Source organism: Halichoerus grypus, chromosome 6, assembly GCF_964656455.1.
Source record: "Halichoerus grypus chromosome 6, mHalGry1.hap1.1, whole genome shotgun sequence".
NCBI classification, from domain to species: Eukaryota; Metazoa; Chordata; class Mammalia; order Carnivora; family Phocidae; genus Halichoerus; species Halichoerus grypus.
Genome location: NC_135717.1, coordinates 17,203,790 through 17,219,705, shown reverse-complemented (window position 1 = coordinate 17,219,705; position 15,916 = coordinate 17,203,790). Strand labels below are relative to the sequence as shown.

General features: G+C 57.0%; 2 protein-coding genes across 8 annotated transcripts; both read right to left on the bottom strand.

The window, feature by feature from the left end:
• Positions 1-1,192: 1,192 nt before the first annotated feature.
• On the bottom strand, positions 1,193-6,539 carry ALDOA (aldolase, fructose-bisphosphate A). 4 transcript variants are annotated; one of them, XM_036091200.2, is made up of 9 exons: positions 6,407-6,539; positions 3,855-3,981; positions 3,558-3,769; positions 2,932-2,986; positions 2,674-2,834; positions 2,230-2,313; positions 1,946-2,120; positions 1,584-1,783; positions 1,193-1,495 (listed from the first exon to the last, which is right to left on the bottom strand). In XM_036091200.2, exons 2-9 carry the CDS (start codon positions 3,964-3,966, stop codon positions 1,400-1,402), a joined length of 1,095 nt encoding a protein of 364 aa, XP_035947093.1. In that variant the 5' UTR covers positions 3,967-3,981; positions 6,407-6,539; the 3' UTR covers positions 1,193-1,399. The 4 variants fall into 4 exon arrangements, with proteins under 4 accessions (XP_035947093.1, XP_035947094.1, XP_077930747.1 ...); XM_036091201.2 differs by lacking the exon at positions 6,407-6,539 and adding an exon at positions 5,294-5,462; XM_078074621.1 differs by lacking the exon at positions 6,407-6,539 and adding an exon at positions 5,013-5,136.
• Positions 6,515-13,346, bottom strand: LOC118535028 (uncharacterized). Of its 4 annotated transcripts, none has more exons than XM_036091212.2 (5): positions 12,618-12,877; positions 11,696-11,839; positions 11,351-11,506; positions 6,694-6,776; positions 6,515-6,570 (listed from the first exon to the last, which is right to left on the bottom strand). In XM_036091212.2, the coding sequence occupies exons 1-4, from the start codon at positions 12,621-12,623 to the stop codon at positions 6,738-6,740; spliced, it is 345 nt and encodes a 114-aa protein (XP_035947105.1). In that variant the 5' UTR covers positions 12,624-12,877; the 3' UTR covers positions 6,515-6,570; positions 6,694-6,737. The 4 variants fall into 4 exon arrangements, with proteins under 4 accessions (XP_035947105.1, XP_035947103.1, XP_035947102.1 ...); XM_036091210.2 differs by lacking the exons at positions 6,515-6,570; positions 6,694-6,776 and adding exons at positions 6,932-7,459; positions 12,894-13,346 and having other exon boundaries at positions 12,618-12,653; XM_036091209.2 differs by lacking the exons at positions 6,515-6,570; positions 6,694-6,776 and adding exons at positions 6,932-7,459; positions 12,913-13,346 and having other exon boundaries at positions 12,618-12,653.
• Between the last annotated feature and the right edge of the window lie 2,570 nt (positions 13,347-15,916).

The window sequence follows — 15,916 nt, the reverse complement described above, 5'->3', positions numbered from 1 at the left end:
TGATGGTCTGTAAGCACACTTTGTGGCGTCTGAGCCTTTGCACAGGTTGCTCCCTTTTAAAAAGTCCTTTTTGCTATCTTCTGTTGACCTTCCATTTTTATTTGCTTTACTTGGTTTCACAGAGAATTGAGGCTAGGCACAGAAGTGAAGCCAAAGTTTAGAGGAGCACTAAGAGTGGGTTTGGTTTTGTATGTAGGCAACATGCAAATGTGCATTGAAGGAAAGGACCGAGTCCTTAAAACTCCTAGAAGGTCCTAGTCAGTTAGTTCTGTGAGCATCACTACAGGGATTCGGTTAAGTCCAGAGAGACAATAGTCAAGATTATTTTTTCTCTCTAGAGGTAAGCTCAGACAGGAAAGGGCCTCGTATCAGGAAATTCAGGAAATGGCAAGACTCACGAGGTCCCCGGTTATGACCAGGATCTAATTTAACAGCTCAGAAGAGCTGATGCAGTTACTGCTACACCTCAGCCTGGGTGACCGGGGAAGGGCCCAAGGTAAGGCACAGGGGTTAAGTGCAGGGCCTTCATTCTGGCTACATGGAATACAGCAGCTACCTTGGCTCAGGGCTTAACCCAGAACCTGAGCCCCACAGTTGTTTGTGTTGCTGAGGCCGCTTTGGAAAGGGATTCCAGGTTTGTCAAGGGCTTCCCCAGCCCAAAGAAGATTAAGAAGCCAGTTCTAATCCCATCACCTGTTAAGATGGGAAAACAGACCAGCTCAACAGTGTAAATGAAGGACGTATGTATTAATAATCTTGTCTTCATCAAGAAAGGGCAATCTCAGGCAGTACAGCCTTAAGCATGGGCACCTACTCATATAGATCACTTCTGTCTCCTGGCTTATAGCACTCGGGAAATGTTGGCTTTTGTGACGGTTTTTGTCACAGGGGCCTTCTGTGTCTCTAAATTCTGGGTCTAAAAGTGCAGCTGAGCCTCACAGTTACACACATAGTCCCTAACTGTGAGCTTTATCAGGTGCTGCTGGCAAAAGGGGGCGAAGCCCTTGGTGGTGGGAAGAAAATTTCACAAGCTCTCTTCTTGAAGCCCCGGACAAGCGTAAAATATAGGAAGGTCCTCTCCCAACCCATTCAATTTTCTCCTGCCTTGCAAGGACAAGCAGAAAGGACTCTTCTAGGCTCTGCCACCTCCCCTGGCCCTCCCCGGCCTGAACACCAGACATGGACAGCAGACTCCCCCTTAAATAGTTGTTTATTGGCAGTGGACTGGAAAGAGCGATGGAATTAGCATATACAGACAACACCACACACCAATGTCACGCGGGAGGCAAAGTGATGGGAAAGAGCAGCCTGGAGCCCCGGTGAGGCCCCCTCTTCAAGAGTGAGTGTGGGAGGGGGCAGGGGCTGGAGTGTTGAGGGGGCAGCCTTCGAACACCTCCGCTTAGTAGGCATGGTTAGAGATGAAGAGGGACTCGCTGGCTGCAGCCCCGGCCTGACCGCTTGGGGTGTACTTTCCTTGGCAGGCGAGGCTGTTGGCCTAAGAGGGGAGAGGAGCCAGAGTGAGGTCTCATCAGAATTCCATCCACCCCGACACCCTGCCCACCTCCATCCAGTCCCATCCTTACCAGGGCTCGCTTGACATACTCCTCCTGGGCAACCTTCAGGTTCTCCTTCTTTCCACCCCAGGCCTTCAGGGCAGAAGCCTGCAGGGCTCGGCCATAGGAGAAGGTCAGGGCCCACGGCTTCAGCAGGGGGCACTTGTTGATGGCGTTGAGGTTGATGGATGCCTCCTCCTCACTCTGGCCTCCAGACAGGAAGGTGATCCCTGTAGAACAAGGGGTAAAGTGGGGTAAGTGGTTGTAGGCAAAGACCTGGGGATTGGTAGCAGCCTCTAGAAACGGACGTGAAAATCTGACCAAATGGGCTTAAAGACTGTGGGTGCACTTCATCTACCTCCCAGAGGTCAAGAGGAGGATGTGGGTCTCACCAGTGACAGCGGGGGGCACTGTGCGGCGCAGGGCTGTGACGGTTGCCATGGCGATCTCCTCATGAGAATATTTCTGGGTGCAGGCGTGGCCTGGGGTTACCATGTTGGGCTTCAGCAAAGTGCCCTCCAGGTAGATGTGGTGGTCACTCAGAGCCTTGTAGACGGCAGCCAGCACCTACAGCAGAGCAGGGCCAAGGTGGATCGGGGTGGGGACAGGGGTCAGCCCCAAGGCCCCCGGCCCAGCTGCCCAGCCACCACACTGCCCAGGGAGGCAGGCACCTTACCTTCTCGGTTACATACTGACAGCGCTTCAAGTCGTGGTCCCCATCAGGGAGGATCTCAGGCTCCACGATGGGCACGATGCCATGCTGTGGGGTGAGGGACAGGGTAGCCATGAGGCCTCCTAACCTGGAGCCCACCTACAGCTCTCCAGAGCCACCAGCAATCTTCTGTCCACAACGACAGAGACTCATGGTTTCACAGCCCTCAGCGGACTGCAGGAGACAGGCATGTCCTCCAAGCCACCCACACAATCCCTCTTCTGCCCCTCTGTTCACAGAGCCCTCGAGTATCCTCCACGGGCCCAAGCCGGAAGGTTGGTGAGGATCCAGAACAGGTGCCTTGGCGGGGGGAGGGGGCATGTATCCTGACAGATGGGTGGCAGGCTAGCTGACACTCTGGAACAAAAAGGAGGTGGGAGGTGGCCTGTTGGGGACCCGCCGGCCCACCTGCTGGCAGATGCTGGCGTAACGGGCCAGAACGTTGGCATTTTCCATGATGGCAAGGGCTGAGGGGGTGTGTTCCCCAATCTTCAGCACACAGCGCCACTTGGCGAAGTCAGCTCCATCCTTCTTGTATTGGGCACAGCGCTCAGACAGCCCATCCAGCCCTGGATGGGGAGCAGAAGAGTCAGAGCATGGCGGAGGACGGGATGGGTGCCACCCAGAGGGGTAGGTCTGGAGGGCAGGGAGCAGAGCAGTTCTCACCTTGGGTGGTAGTCTCGCCATTTGTTCCTGCCAGAGGTACCACGCCCTTGTCCACCTGTTGGGGGGGTGGGCAACAACGTAAGGCGGGGGAAGGGACCTCTAGTACTCCACTCTGCCCTCAACTTTCCTTAATCTCTCAAGCGGTATCTCGCTTTGCAAACGTTTTCACGTAGTTACAATACTTGATCCTAGGAGGGAAGATACATGGGGATGTGATCGGACAGAGCCTGGGCTCCTAGCACTTACTAACTCGGTGAGCCGCACACATCACTGCCTTGAGCTTCTGGTTTTTTTCTCTGTACGATGAAGGGAATACCGTGCTCTGAGAATTACAAGGATTAAAAATGCCAAGCAGGGGCACCTGGCTGGCTCAGTCGGTGGAGCCTGTGACTCTTGATCTCAGGGTTGGTTGTGAGTTCAAGCCCCAGGCTGGGCGTAGGAATTACTCAAAAATAGAGTATTAAAAACAGGCCAAGCAGGTCCCCTAGGTTTGTAGCTTTTCTCACATATGCTTTGGAGGTGATCTGGGGCAGACCCCACCCAACATCCATCCCCAGCCTACTACTCTGGCCTTCTCTCCCGGAGCGCTCGCTCACCTCTCACATCCTGAGACCCCGCCCCCTCACCTTGATGCCCACAACACCGCCCTTGGATTTGATCACTTGGGGGAAGGGACGCCCATCATCTGTCTTCTGGTAGAGCGTCTCGTGGAAGAGGATGACGCCCCCGATGCAGGGGTTCACGCGGTCGTCGGCGGTCAGCAGCAGCTGTCGGTAGAAGCGCCGGTTCTCCTCTGTGTTCTCAGTGCCGATGGACTGCAGCCGCTTGGCGATGCTCCCTGGGAGGGGGCAGCATACAGAAATAAGGGGGTCAGCCGGTCACCCTTGACCCTAGGCTCTCCTCCTACCGTGTCCTGCCCGTACCAGTGGACTCATCTGCAGCCAGGATGCCCCTGCCCGGAGCCACGATGCGGTGAGCGATGTCAGAAAGCTCCTTCTTCTGCTCCGGGGTCAGCGCTGGGTATTGGTGGGGCATGGTGCCGGTCAGTTCCTGGGCAAAGGAGGCCGAAAGGGGAGGACTGGTTAGCGGGGGCTCACTGTGGTCTTCCAACCAGCAGGGCCCCTTGCCTGGAGGTTGGGATAAAGGTTCCCTACCTCCCCTGCTCCATACAGGGAGGTATCTGGCCACTTCCTGTCCCCAGGCCTCCCCTACACCCAACTTCCCTATACTAGGCCTGCCTCCTGTACCTTTCCTAACACTGTCTGTTGCTGGGTGTTTCCCAGCTGTGGGTGGGGTTGCGTACTGGCATCTGGGGCAATGCAATAGGCCAGAGCCATGGACAGACGGGTCATGTAGAAGCCGGACCCTTCTGGCTTGCGCTCTGCCATGGGGTCACCTTGCCTAGAAGCAGAACCGAACCGGAGTAATTTAGAATTTAGAGGGGGTACATAGGCAGAGGGCCCAACCCAAGGACCCAGAGAAGGGAAAGTTCTGTGTTTCAAGTCCCACAGCACAAAGGCCAGAGCTGAGATTAGAACCCAGATCTTCTGACTGCCAGGGCCTTCCAATCCACCCAAGATCCCAGGGCTGGCCTAGGCTCCAAAGCCTCAAGGACATCCCAAGGTCAAGCTTCTCCACCAGGGTTGGGGGAGGGCGTTCGGAAAAGGGTGTTAGAAGAAAGGGCAGGAGGGTAATCAGAAGCCCAGGAAAGGGCAGCAGAGGAAGTCCAGGCCGGGGTGGCGGAAAGGGGTAAGGTTTGCCGATCTCACTGCTCATACAGGGTGAGAGAATTGTAGAGAGGCAAGCGCCCCACCCCTTCCCCTGAAAGTGCTCCTGTCTGCTCGCACGGCTGCAGCTGTTCCAGGCTCACCATCAAGGTCACCCAATAAGGAAAGACACGAAAGTGTTAAGGGCCATCAGGCGCCTCCAAGGGGTTTCCCCTCCTCGCCGCGGGTGCCCACCTCCCAGGGCAGGGCCCAACCACGCTTTCGGGAACCCTGAGTCAGTTTTATGAGCTGGCCCCCATCCCTTGCTGCCTCTTAGGATCCCCGCAGAGGCAAGGGGGCCGTAATGCTTTGCACCTGGGGTCCCGGCAAGTAAAGGAGAGAGAGAATGGCCCTTCATCTCGTCCTGCTTCCTCCCTCGCCATGACGCAGCGCGCGGAGCCGCTGCATTGCGCAGCAAACCGAGAGAGCTCAAGCTGGAGAGGGTTGCGGAATCCGGGCTTAGAGCTTATGTGTGGGTGGTAGTGGGGCGCGAGAGATGCTGGGACCGGGGTTGGGGGAGGGGGGGCCGGCTGCCGACGGCCCCCAGGATCCTTCTCCACGGTCCCTGACCTTCGCACATGGCGAGGGGCGCTCACCTGGCACGGGAGGGGGCGGGTTTGCGGGGTGCGGCGGCGGAGGCGGCGGGCCGGCGAGCAGACTCACTGAGCGAACGCGGCAGTGGTTACCAGGACCCTGGTTCTGCGGCGCGTTCCAGGAGGAACGCAGCCTATTCAGCTCCCGATGGGGCGGCACAGGGGGCGGGCAGGAGGGAGGTGGCGCCGGGCTTTATAAGGGCACGGCGCCAGCCTCCGCCGGGTTTTTTCCCTTGAAGGGGGCGGGAGGCGCCCTGGCGTCCAATTGCAGGCGAGGATCGGCGGAGAGGCCGCCCCCGAAAGGCGAAGCCCGGAGGCGGCGCTTGGGCGGGGACAGCGCGGCGAGAACACGATCCCTCCCCCGGCCCCCTAGGACGTGACTCGGGCCACATCCTGCGGGTCGCCGGGGCCCTCCCCTCCCTCTCCCTCCACCCCCCCCACGTTGGCGCGTTCTGGGGCGCCGTGACTCAGCCGACTGGGGCACCGGAGGAGATGGGGAGGGGGAAGGGGGTGCAAGAGCCTGAAAAGACGGAGGCTCAGCCTCCCCGCCCAGCCCCCGCCGGGCGGCCCGAGGCAGCCCCAGCTTCCGGCCGGCGCTGATGGCCGCGTGTGTCACGCTGTGGCACACCCGGAGGTCGGGCGTCGGCCGGCCTCGCCCGCAGGCTCCCCTTGCGGGCTCAGGGGCGCGGGGCCACCTCTCCCTGGGTCATCAGCCCGCGCGGAAGAGCGGCTGCACCGGGAGGAGCCCGAGAGGGCGGCGGGGCAGCGGTTCCGGGAGGCCCGCCCGCGCGGGTGTCTGCGCCCCGGCCGCGCCCGTCGGGCTCACGGGCTCTGGGCCCAGCGGGCCAGCCTCGCCGCGCATGCGCAGGCGCTCTCCGCCCCGGGCCGGAGCCGACCTGCCTGCAGCCGCCACCGCTCGTCCCCCCCCCCACCCCGAGTCTGGGGACGCGGCGCCAGAAGCCCCACGAAAACGTCTCCCTGGGACCTGACTTCCCCCTCCAAATCAAACCTGTCCCTAGCTGGTCAGCCCCCAGATACATTCCGAACCCCCTCATCCTAACCTGGACCCCGTAGGCCGCCCCCCCCCCGCCCCCGCTGCGTCCCGCCGGCACCCACCTGCGAGGAGGCAGAAGGAGCGAGCAGAGCCTGGTCAGCAGCGAGTGAGCCGGGCCGCTCCCGGGCTGGGTTATAAGGCAGCTCCCGCCCTCCCCCCAGTCCACGTCTGCAACCTCCTCCAGTGACCCCTGCCCTTTGCTTGCCACGGATCCGCTGGCAGGGACCTATATTTAGGGAAACATGAAGCCCCTGACATTCATGCCAGCGTGGGGCCTACAGTGAGGGAAGGGGGAGGAAGGCCTGGGCCTGCCCTAGTTGGGGGGCAGGGGCGTGCCCTGCCCACTCACCCGTACTTTGGAGGACATTTCCTTGGAAATCCAGCCTGAAGCCCTCAGAGGTTGTCAAGAGAAATCAATCTTTGCACAGGGATCTGTGGGGAGGGAGAAGAGGAAAGGAGACTCGGATCTGTGGCCCTCCCTGCCTCCTTCTCTATCTTCCCTCCCCTCTGGGCCCTGATGATGGCTCTTGTGATTCTGGGGAGACCATGCCTTTGGCGGGAGAGCAGATGCAGGCGCGATGCTCACCTCAAGATAACCGAGAGTCCATGGACACTGTGTGGTTGTGGTACCCCTATGTCCTCATACTCCAGGCTCAAGTTTGTCCCATGAGGTGGTCTGTGGTGAGCAGTGTCTCCCACCCTCACCTTCAATTATAATAGTTTATGTGGCGAGGAGGAGAGGTGGGCAGGGCGCTAGCCCCTCTCCCTCCTGGCCCTCCAAAGGGGCTGCAGTCCAAATGGCCAGGGGCTCTCTGAGTCCTGCTCTGCAGGGAGCCAGGCTCTCCACGGCTGGTTCCCAGGCCGATGAGCTGCGCAGGCCATTTGTGGTTCCAGGGGCCTGGAGAAAGGTGCCTGGAGGCCCCGTCAGGGAGCGGGGCAGGGAGCGGGGCATGTGGGCCCCGGGGGCTGGCCACTCCCCAAGGGGCAGGGACTCTGGGGCCTCATCGGAGCTTGATCTCGAAGCAGAGACAGTTGAGGCTCTGGCAGTCCGGAGGCTGGCAAGCACAGGCACAGTCACAGAGCGGACAGCAGCGGGGACAGCCAGGGGCCCAACCCTGAGGGAGAGGAGAGAGGGGTGAGGGAGGGGGGCAGGAGGAACGGTGACCAGTCCCCTAAGCTGTTTCCCTCTCCAGGGAGAAGGGAACAGAGAGGCCTGGGAAGCCCCATTTGCCCAGTGGAACAGAGGGTACCATCTACCATTTCTTGGGAACAAATCAGTTCCCTGTGCTGTTGAGAAATCAGCAAGGAGGTGGCATTCCAAACAACTGAGCTCGGGAGCTGGAAGAAATTATTCAGGGGGTTCTTTCCTTCCCATTTTATAGGCAAGGAGACTGAGAGATCAAGTAGCCCTGTTCCATGAAGTCCCGATGTTCAGCTCAAAGTTGGTTCTACTATATCCTTGTGGCCTCCTTCAGTTCCAAATGAGGAGACGAGGGAAAGCACACACACATTTTCCTTCTATGATAAAAAGAACTTGGTTCTGTTTTCTTCCTTGGCATGAGACCAAACTGCAGGACCTCTTTCAATATTTCTGAGCACCTACTCCCTGCAAGCACAGACTGTATTCATGAATCATTCTGAAAAATCTCCCAGTTGTCTTTGAAAATGGTAATTGGCAGATTTTTTTTTTTTTTAATGTTTTCAAGAGTCCCCTCTCTTTTATTTATCAGAACCTTGGACAGGGGGCCTCTTTACAAAAGAGGAAATGGAGGCTCAGAGAGGGAGAGCCCCCTTGACTCCACTGCCCCCCAGAGCCAGAACTATAAGCTTCTTTCTGGGTCTGCGGGGACAGGGACAGTTCATCTCATGTCACCAGTGAGCTAGCATGAGGACTCATCCTTGGCAGGTATGTGAGATACAAATGAATGTCGAATGAGTGGATGAATCAAACCGTTTTCCCCTCTTTGGGCAAAGAAGAAAGAAGAGGACTCCTCAGCTCCCGGGGGGGAAAAGAAGGGTCTGTCTCTTGGGGAACAGGACAGCATGTCCCTTGCGACAAGAAGGGAGAACTGGTCTATTTCAGCCTACTCCTCTCCTGCCCGGTGACGGGTGATCTGCGACTGCTTCACGCATGGGCTGGAGTCAGGCCAAGTGGCTGGAGTGGGACACACCCCGGACGTGCCAGGAGATTGGCTCCTTGAGGCCTGAGGCCAAGCTAGCTGACAGTCCCAGTTGCACACCTCAATCAGATGCCAGGCCAAGCCAGGAATAGGGGAATGACCTTCGAAACAGCTGAGGTTTGGGGGTGTGCTGTCAGACGACTGGTGAGATCAGATATCACTAGGGGCTCCAGTGAGGGGAGGGGATCTGCTGGCTGCAGGGACAGGGGTCTGAGCTGGGCTGGTGCTGCTGTCAGCAGGACTGTCTCTCCAGGAGGAGGCTACAGGCGTCATGGCGGAAGGGGGAGTGAAGCGGTTTCCTTGTATCTGACGAAGGGGTGGTTTGGGGCATCCCTGGGGAGCCCCAGTTTGGGATGAAGTGGGCTCTGTGAGGTTTTGGAGGACCACACTGTCATTCTGCGCGCAGCACTGGTGGCTGAGAGAGCCTCCGCCACCCTCACCTCAGAGGAGAGGGTATTAAAAGCATTTCTGGGCTCTGTCCACTGGAAGGGTTTAGAGCTAGTCATTAATAACTGTCTAATGGATTGCTCGACTCTCACAAGCAGCCATGTGGCTTCTGGAAGGAATCTGCTACTTCAGTACATAAGCAAGAATGCCACAAGCCTGTTAACCCTTGTGTCTCTCTAGGCTCTGCAGCTTCGGCTTCGATTCCTTTCCCTGTGATTTTGTGACGGCCCGCCGTCTCTGGTGTCCAGAGCTCAGGCCCAGATTTGAATCAAATCCAGGGCCAGGTTTGGCTCACTCATGTTTTGAGCCTCAGTTCGGTCATCTCTGAAACCAACTGAATGCCTGCTCCAGAGGCTCACGGTGGGGCATCAGGGGAAGGAGCTGAGACCGATGCCTAGTACATGGTGAGCACTCCAGAAAAGGCAGTGATTCTTGCTACCGCTCTCCGCGGCCCCGGCCCCGGCTAGACCTACTGGATGTGGGGCCCGGATGCCTGGCTTTGTGTCTGTCCCACCCGCGCTTCTGATCACACACAGGGCTGAGAACCAACCACCGCGCTATGTATCACTTCGTTTCTCATGCTCTAGCGTAACTGCCTACTTCCTCCTCTCTGCCCTTCGTTGCAGTGGAAGCCCCGTGTGGGTTGGGACCCAGTCCAGCTTCTTTCGCAGAGCCCCCAGGGCCTGGCACAGTGCCTCAACGATGACTGCATAGATCTTTAGTAGGTGAAGGAATGGGTGAACGAGTGAATGAGATCCTTGCCACATGCTTGGTGAAAGCCCAGAGCAGGCAGGTGTCTCCCCCAGAGAGGAAGAGAAATCTGGGTTTGCGTCCTGGCCTGGGCCTCAGGTGAGTCATTCCAGCCTCTGGAAGGCTGTTTCTAACAGCTGTAAAGTAGGCAAGAGCTTTGTCATATTTGTGGTTGTTACTGTTACTACAAGGAAACTGAAGAACAGGCACTTTACTGTACTTTGTGCAAAGACAGCTCAAGGACAGAACGATCCTGCCCTGCCCTGTGGCCATTCTAGAATCCTTCCTTCCTGGCTCTGGCAGAAGCCGGGTGGATCAGGCCCTGAGGTCTCCAGGTCTGGAATTCCCTGGACCTCACCCTGACCGAGGAGGAGAGGCCCAGACTGACAGAAGGGGCAAGGAGCAGCGTGCCCCCGACAGGGGACCAGAAATCGCTTCGTAATTGAGCATTTCCTATAAAATAGGGAGTTTTTAAGACCTAGGGCCGTCTTCTTTTTCCCCTTTGCCCCCTTAGCCTCAGTCCTGGGCTCCCTTTCCCAGCTATCCCTAGGAAACCAGAAGCAGATTTTTTTGTAAGAGGAGAGCCCCTTGCCCCATAATTTCCTTCAAAACTCAAAACATCTCCCGGGAATTTGACCAACTATGGTCAGCCCAAGTTACGAATTTGCTTGTCTTTCATCCTCCCGCTTTCCTCCTGGGGAAGGTCACCACTTCAAGGGCAAGAGCTTCGCTGTCTTAAATCCGAGCCCCAAATAGGAAGGTGGTCAATTACATTTACCATCTTTCAACCCACAAAAGCGAAAATGGCCTGTCCTCCAGGAGCCAGGCTTCTCCCTGAGGATTCTGTTTCGACACACAATGGAGCAATTTACTGTGCACCACTCTACTATGTAACATTGTAGAAGCGACTGAGCCTCCCTCCGCCAACTCCCCCCCCTGCAAAAGGACAGAAATACTTCCCCCTCTACATACACAGGCACGGAGAGGAGGTCAAGGTGTGATGTCAAGTAAAAAGGGCAGGTAGCAGAAGTGATGAAAGAGTATTTGGGGCATGACTGCATCTTTGCCGAATACGGGTAGCTAACACAGCAGTGACAGCAGTCTTTCAGTATATGAGGGCGCACACAAAGCATAGTGGCCCTGGTTACAGAGCCGGTTTATACGCTGACTGGTGCCTTCTACGTATTTCTACATGCACACTTTGTAATCAATGCTTTTCATACTCAGAACTATATATATCTAGGTTTTTAAAAATACCCAGCTCTCGGGGTTGTTGAGTAAATGATAATGTCAATAAAGTGGCACAGAATCTGGGGCGTCGGACTCACTCAGTGAACAGAAGCTCTGTGCCGGCTTGTTTTTTCTTTTAACCACCATTTTCAGAAGCCAGTGTGCCCTCCAGGTTACACACCTGTCCCCAGCTGCCACCCTGTTTTCTTTCCTCCAAGTAGCTTTCAGCACCAGAAAGTCTGCGATGTGCTGTTTACCGTGTCTTTGACGGTCGCCAACTGACCCGGTCCCCAGAGCCGGTGCTCAGCAATCCATGTTGTTGAACACCACCAACAAAAGAAACGCCCAGAGAGGGCCCGGGTCAGGGCTCAGGGCGCCAGGGCTGGGATGGGAACTCACCGCTTCCGTGGGCTGGGGGCAGCAGGCGTCCAGGCAGTGGGCTGGGCTAGGCAGAGGGAAGTCGCAGGCTTCTGCACAGGTCCAGCAACAGTCCTGGGGCCTGGAGGCACCTTGCTTCCTGCAGGGGGAGCTGCAGCCGGTGCAGCCACCATGGGCCTAGGAGATGCAAAGGGGCAGGATCCGGGCCAGATGGTGGGGGGGAGGAGGGGGGGACACGGCACGGAGGGATGGATGCGGTGGCTAAATGGCAAAGGAGCCTCAGGGTAAGGGCCTGCCGATGAGGGCACTGACTGACCGCTTCCTCTTCCCCGGAGCCCCCCCTTCGGCCTCCGCCAGGCCCCTCACCAGTAGGCAGTGCCTAGCCAGCAGCACTACGCCGAGCAGCAACAAATAGACGCCTACAGCGATGAACACGATGGCAGGGATGGGGAGCACCAGGGGAGGACTGCTGACGGGAGCCGGGGTGGGATTCCACGGGCCAGAGGAGGCCTGCACAAGCACAGGAGGAAGGGGTGACAAGGAGGTGGGAGGGGCTGCGGGGAGCACCAAAATACCAGGAGGGACACCTGGACGCGGCTGGGATGAGAGGAGGAACAGCCACCAGATGGCGGGGAGAGAGTCATTAGGACTACACTATCCTGTTCCCCAAACGTGACTTTTCCCAATCACCCCCTTTTCAGGACCATCAGTACCTGCTGGTCACTCAAGAATTTTCCAAGACTTGTTGATCTTCCTCTCAGAATGCCTCTCCACACAGACCTATTGTCTCTGATTCCTCGGCCCTACTTTACCATCCCTCAGGCCCTAAATGTCTTCCAACCTGCAGTTTTGCCCCTTTCCACACCAGCTGTGTTGTGTAACCCTCCCTTCCTTACGATCCATCAATGTCTCCCACGGACTCAGTCCAGACTTCTTATCTCAGTGACAAAGCCCCAGTCTAGCCCTGCCTACCTCTCCCTCCCTCCTCCTCTGTACTCCGGCCAGACTGAAGTCTCCCTGCCCCGAGTCTCGCCCAAGCTGTTCCCTCAGCCTGGGATGCCTTTAAAGCCTCCTGGATTACTTGGCAAGCTTCTCATCTTGCCAGAAAGAGCGGGAATGTGCTCTCCGTGTGCAGTCTATTCCGGGCACTCTCTCACAGCTCTGGTCCTGAGCTCGAAGGGTCTCTGTTGGGTAAACAGCCCCCTCTCCAGTCTGCGCTCGGGCTCCCAGGCGAGTTTAAGGCCCTGAGGGGGCCGCTCCAGAAAAGGGGAAGGGGCCTAGGACTCACGTCCATGGGTCAGGACAGCGCCAGTCAGTCCAGGAGCTGCAGAGGAGAGAAAGTCCTGGGTCTCAGAGGCTGAGAGGGGCCATTGGACTGGATGCCCACTCCGCCCCCCCCCGGCCCCCCAATTCCCGCTTGGAGAAACTGAGGCCGAACGATGGCTCCTGGTCCGGACAGTGGGGATCGGGGGTCCGGGGATTCGGGGCGGCGTCCCCCTCGCAGGCCTCAGCCTGACCCGGCCACACCCCTGGCTGTCCCCACCCCCCGGCTCCCTCCAGTGACCGGTCCCCGGCGCCTGCACCCTCGGGGCCGCGGGCAGTTCGCGGATTCCGCGCCGCGCTCGTCCAATCGGCCGCCGCCCAGAAGCTCCCGCTGCGTCTGGCCGTTGCCATGGGGATCCGCGCGCCGCTCCTACGGCGGCCGCCGAGACCCAAATTCCTTCTCCCCGCCGCTCGCCGCCCTTCCCCGGCCCGATCCTCTGCGGCCGCCAGCCCCTCCTAGTCGCGGGCCTCTGGGTTTTCCCGCCGTTACTGAACGGAAAAGGCGATTTCCCCGCTGCCACCTGCCCGGGTCGGGTCCTCATCCCGTGCTGGGTCCTGCGGCGCCGCCAAGGGAACACCGACCCGCCGGGCGGCACCACCAACGTGCTGGGTGACTTTGGCCAAGTCACTGCGCCGCGCGGAATCCATTTCCTCCTCTGCAAAACGGGGAAACTCCTGCCTTACGGGGATGCTGTAAAAATCAAAGCTAACTTGTCAATTGTATAGCGTTCTACTTTTTTTTTTTTTTCAACTTTACCCCACTCATTTTTTACTGACTGTGCTCCAGTTTAAGACTTGGGCGGGTCTCCTCAACCTTCGGTCTCTGTCAAAGTCATTTCCTGCCACCCACCTCAGATCTTGTCCCTTTTCTATTTTAACCTTCCGAAGGACAAAGTTCCTCCAAAGGACAAAGTTCAAATGCTTAGCAGACTGTCCACCTCATCCAGTCTGGGCCCCTCCTATCTTCCCTTTGTTCATTTACAGCATATCTCATCTAGGCTCGGCCTCCAGCCGGGAATAAAACAGATTTCCTGTCCTCATGGGGCACACATTCCACTGGGGGAGGAGGAGCAGATAATCTGTAAACAAATAAGTAAGACTGTTCCGTGTTCCATCATTCATTCTTCCAGTCTTCCACCGTAGGATGTATTCAAGGTTCCTGAGCAAAGGGTTCCACAGCTCCACACATTTGCAGATACTGTTCCCTCTGCCTAGCACACCCTTCCCCTATTTCCCCCTGAAGAACTCCCTCATCCTCCAAGCCTCTGCTCAATTTTGCCTCAGGGAGGTCTCCCTGCCAACCTCCGGGGGAGGTCGCTGCTTTGGGCACCTTATATGCATGCCCTATTCCAGCACTGATGACTATGTATTTGACTTCTCCCCTTCGGTGCCTGGCTCCCTGGTTAGACAACAAGTGCCTGGGTCTGATTCATCCCCATATCGCAAGCCCTGGCAGTTGGTGTGGTCTTGGGGGCCTCCAGCGAGTACTCACTGATTCTAAGAACGAATCAAATCCAATGCCATCCACCAATGAAGGGTGGTTATCGAGATGCCCTGGTCCCATGGCTCACAAGCCACTCAGACCTCCCACTTGCATTCCTGCCCTTTGGGATCTACACAGACATGACTGCACTCTGTACACTCATGTAAGCACACCAAGGCCTCAGACTTCATCCAATAACTGCATCTGGCCATGTTCCCCTGAAAGCAGTGATGTTGGAAAGAACATTAGGGTTCGAAGCTGACGGCCAAGAAAGAGTTCTTGAGACGTCTTTGGTGCAAAAATGTGATTTTTATTAAAGCACGGGGACAGGACCCTCCCGCAGAAAGAGCGGCAATGGGGTCATGAGGAGTGGCCCATTATATACTTTCAAGTTGGGAGAGGGTTAGGGATAGCGTAAGTCTCTAAGGAATTTTGGAAGCAAGGTTACCAGGACCTTGAGGGGGCTAGCTATTGTTGGGAAAAGGTCATTTATTACCGTCTAATAAACCCTTACTCATGAGACCCTTCAGATGTATATCAGTGGGCCATATGCTTGGGGGATGATTGCCAACATGTATCTTGGGGGGTTTAGAGATAAAGGAAGTTTCCAAAAGAATTTGTATATGTTAAAGTAGGCTTACAGGATCCTGGGAGGTGGGGGATGGGCTAGGATTGTCTTTTGCCCTTAGCAAAGTGTCAACATGGAGGCAGTTGAGTCCCTAGAGGAATGTCACTCTGCCCATTTCAAGGACTTGTCAATGAGCTGTAGGAAATTTAATAGTTTGTTTCTGCCTTTGTTTCCCACATCAGCAGTACCACCACATACCTACTTCTGTCCACGTCCCCCCCCCCATGTACCTTGTCCCTGCTGCTGCCCCTGGGGATTTCCAGCACCCCGAGGCAACCCCAGAAATCGCCAGGGTTTGTGTCCCCGGGTGCCAAATCTCCCTTCTCACCTTCAACCACACTGACAGAGTCCCATCCCTCCTCTGCCACCCCCAGCCCTCTCAGAGGGAGCTTCAAACCCAGGAGACAGGAAGCTAGCTGTCCCCAATGTCACCATTGCTGACTCTAAGGTAGAGTCAGGTTGCCTTCTTGGGGCTGTTGTCTTGTCTGCCCCATCTTCTTTGCAGAATCCCGAGGCCCAAGATGAGGCCAGTTCCCACCCCAGCCCCAGGAAAGGCCTCAAGTGACACAGACTCCCTCCCTCTGTTCTGTTCCTGCCAACAGAGAGATGTCAGCCTTGGCAAGACCTCTGGACACATCCATGGCCTGCAGTGGTCAGACTCACTGCTGATGGTATTCTGTTCCTACCATGGGCTCATACATTATGCAGGATGGTGGGCAGTGCACCGGGCCTGCTCTCTGCAAGACAAACCAATAGGACGGGTGATGTATGCACCCACTTTGCCGAGGCTACTTCTGCCCACATCACACCATTTGTTGGAGGCAGGAAGAAACTGACTTCACGATGGCCAAAGAACCATAAGGTCTCCCTCTCCCTCAAGTTCAAAGCTGGAGATGTCAGATATGATCGTGTGGAGTTTTGCACTGACCCCAGGAAGGAAAGAAAAAGATGATGTACTCTCAGTCCTTGTGGGGTGGGTGGGAGATCTGAGACCCACCGAACACCCAGGAGATGAGAGAAACCCAGCCAGGCCTGCCCTCAGGCGAGGGAATGGAACCCGGCTGCTCCGATTTTGATCTTAGGCTTTTGGCCCCTCCTACGGACATCAGACGATATTGCCTCCCAGAGGTTATCAGCGTCCTTTTAGGAAAAT

Coding starts and splice junctions, on each gene's coding strand:
- ALDOA (XM_036091199.1), bottom strand. CDS start 4,319: ATGGCAGAGCGCAAGCCAGAAGGGTCCGGCTTCTACATGACCCGTCTG. Junction 3,770..3,854: donor GGCTGCAGATGAGTCCACTG/GTACGGGCAGGA, acceptor GCCCCCTCCCAG/GGAGCATCGCCAAGCGGCTG. Junction 1,496..1,583: donor AGTATGTCAAGCGAGCCCTG/GTAAGGATGGGA, acceptor CTCCCCTCTTAG/GCCAACAGCCTCGCCTGCCA.
- LOC118535028 (XM_036091210.2), bottom strand. Junction 11,507..11,695: donor TGGCTAGGCACTGCCTACTG/GTGAGGGGCCTG, acceptor TGCATCTCCTAG/GCCCATGGTGGCTGCACCGG. Junction 7,460..11,350: donor GCCCCCAGCCCACGGAAGCG/GTGAGTTCCCAT, acceptor CCTCTCCCTCAG/GGTTGGGCCCCTGGCTGTCC.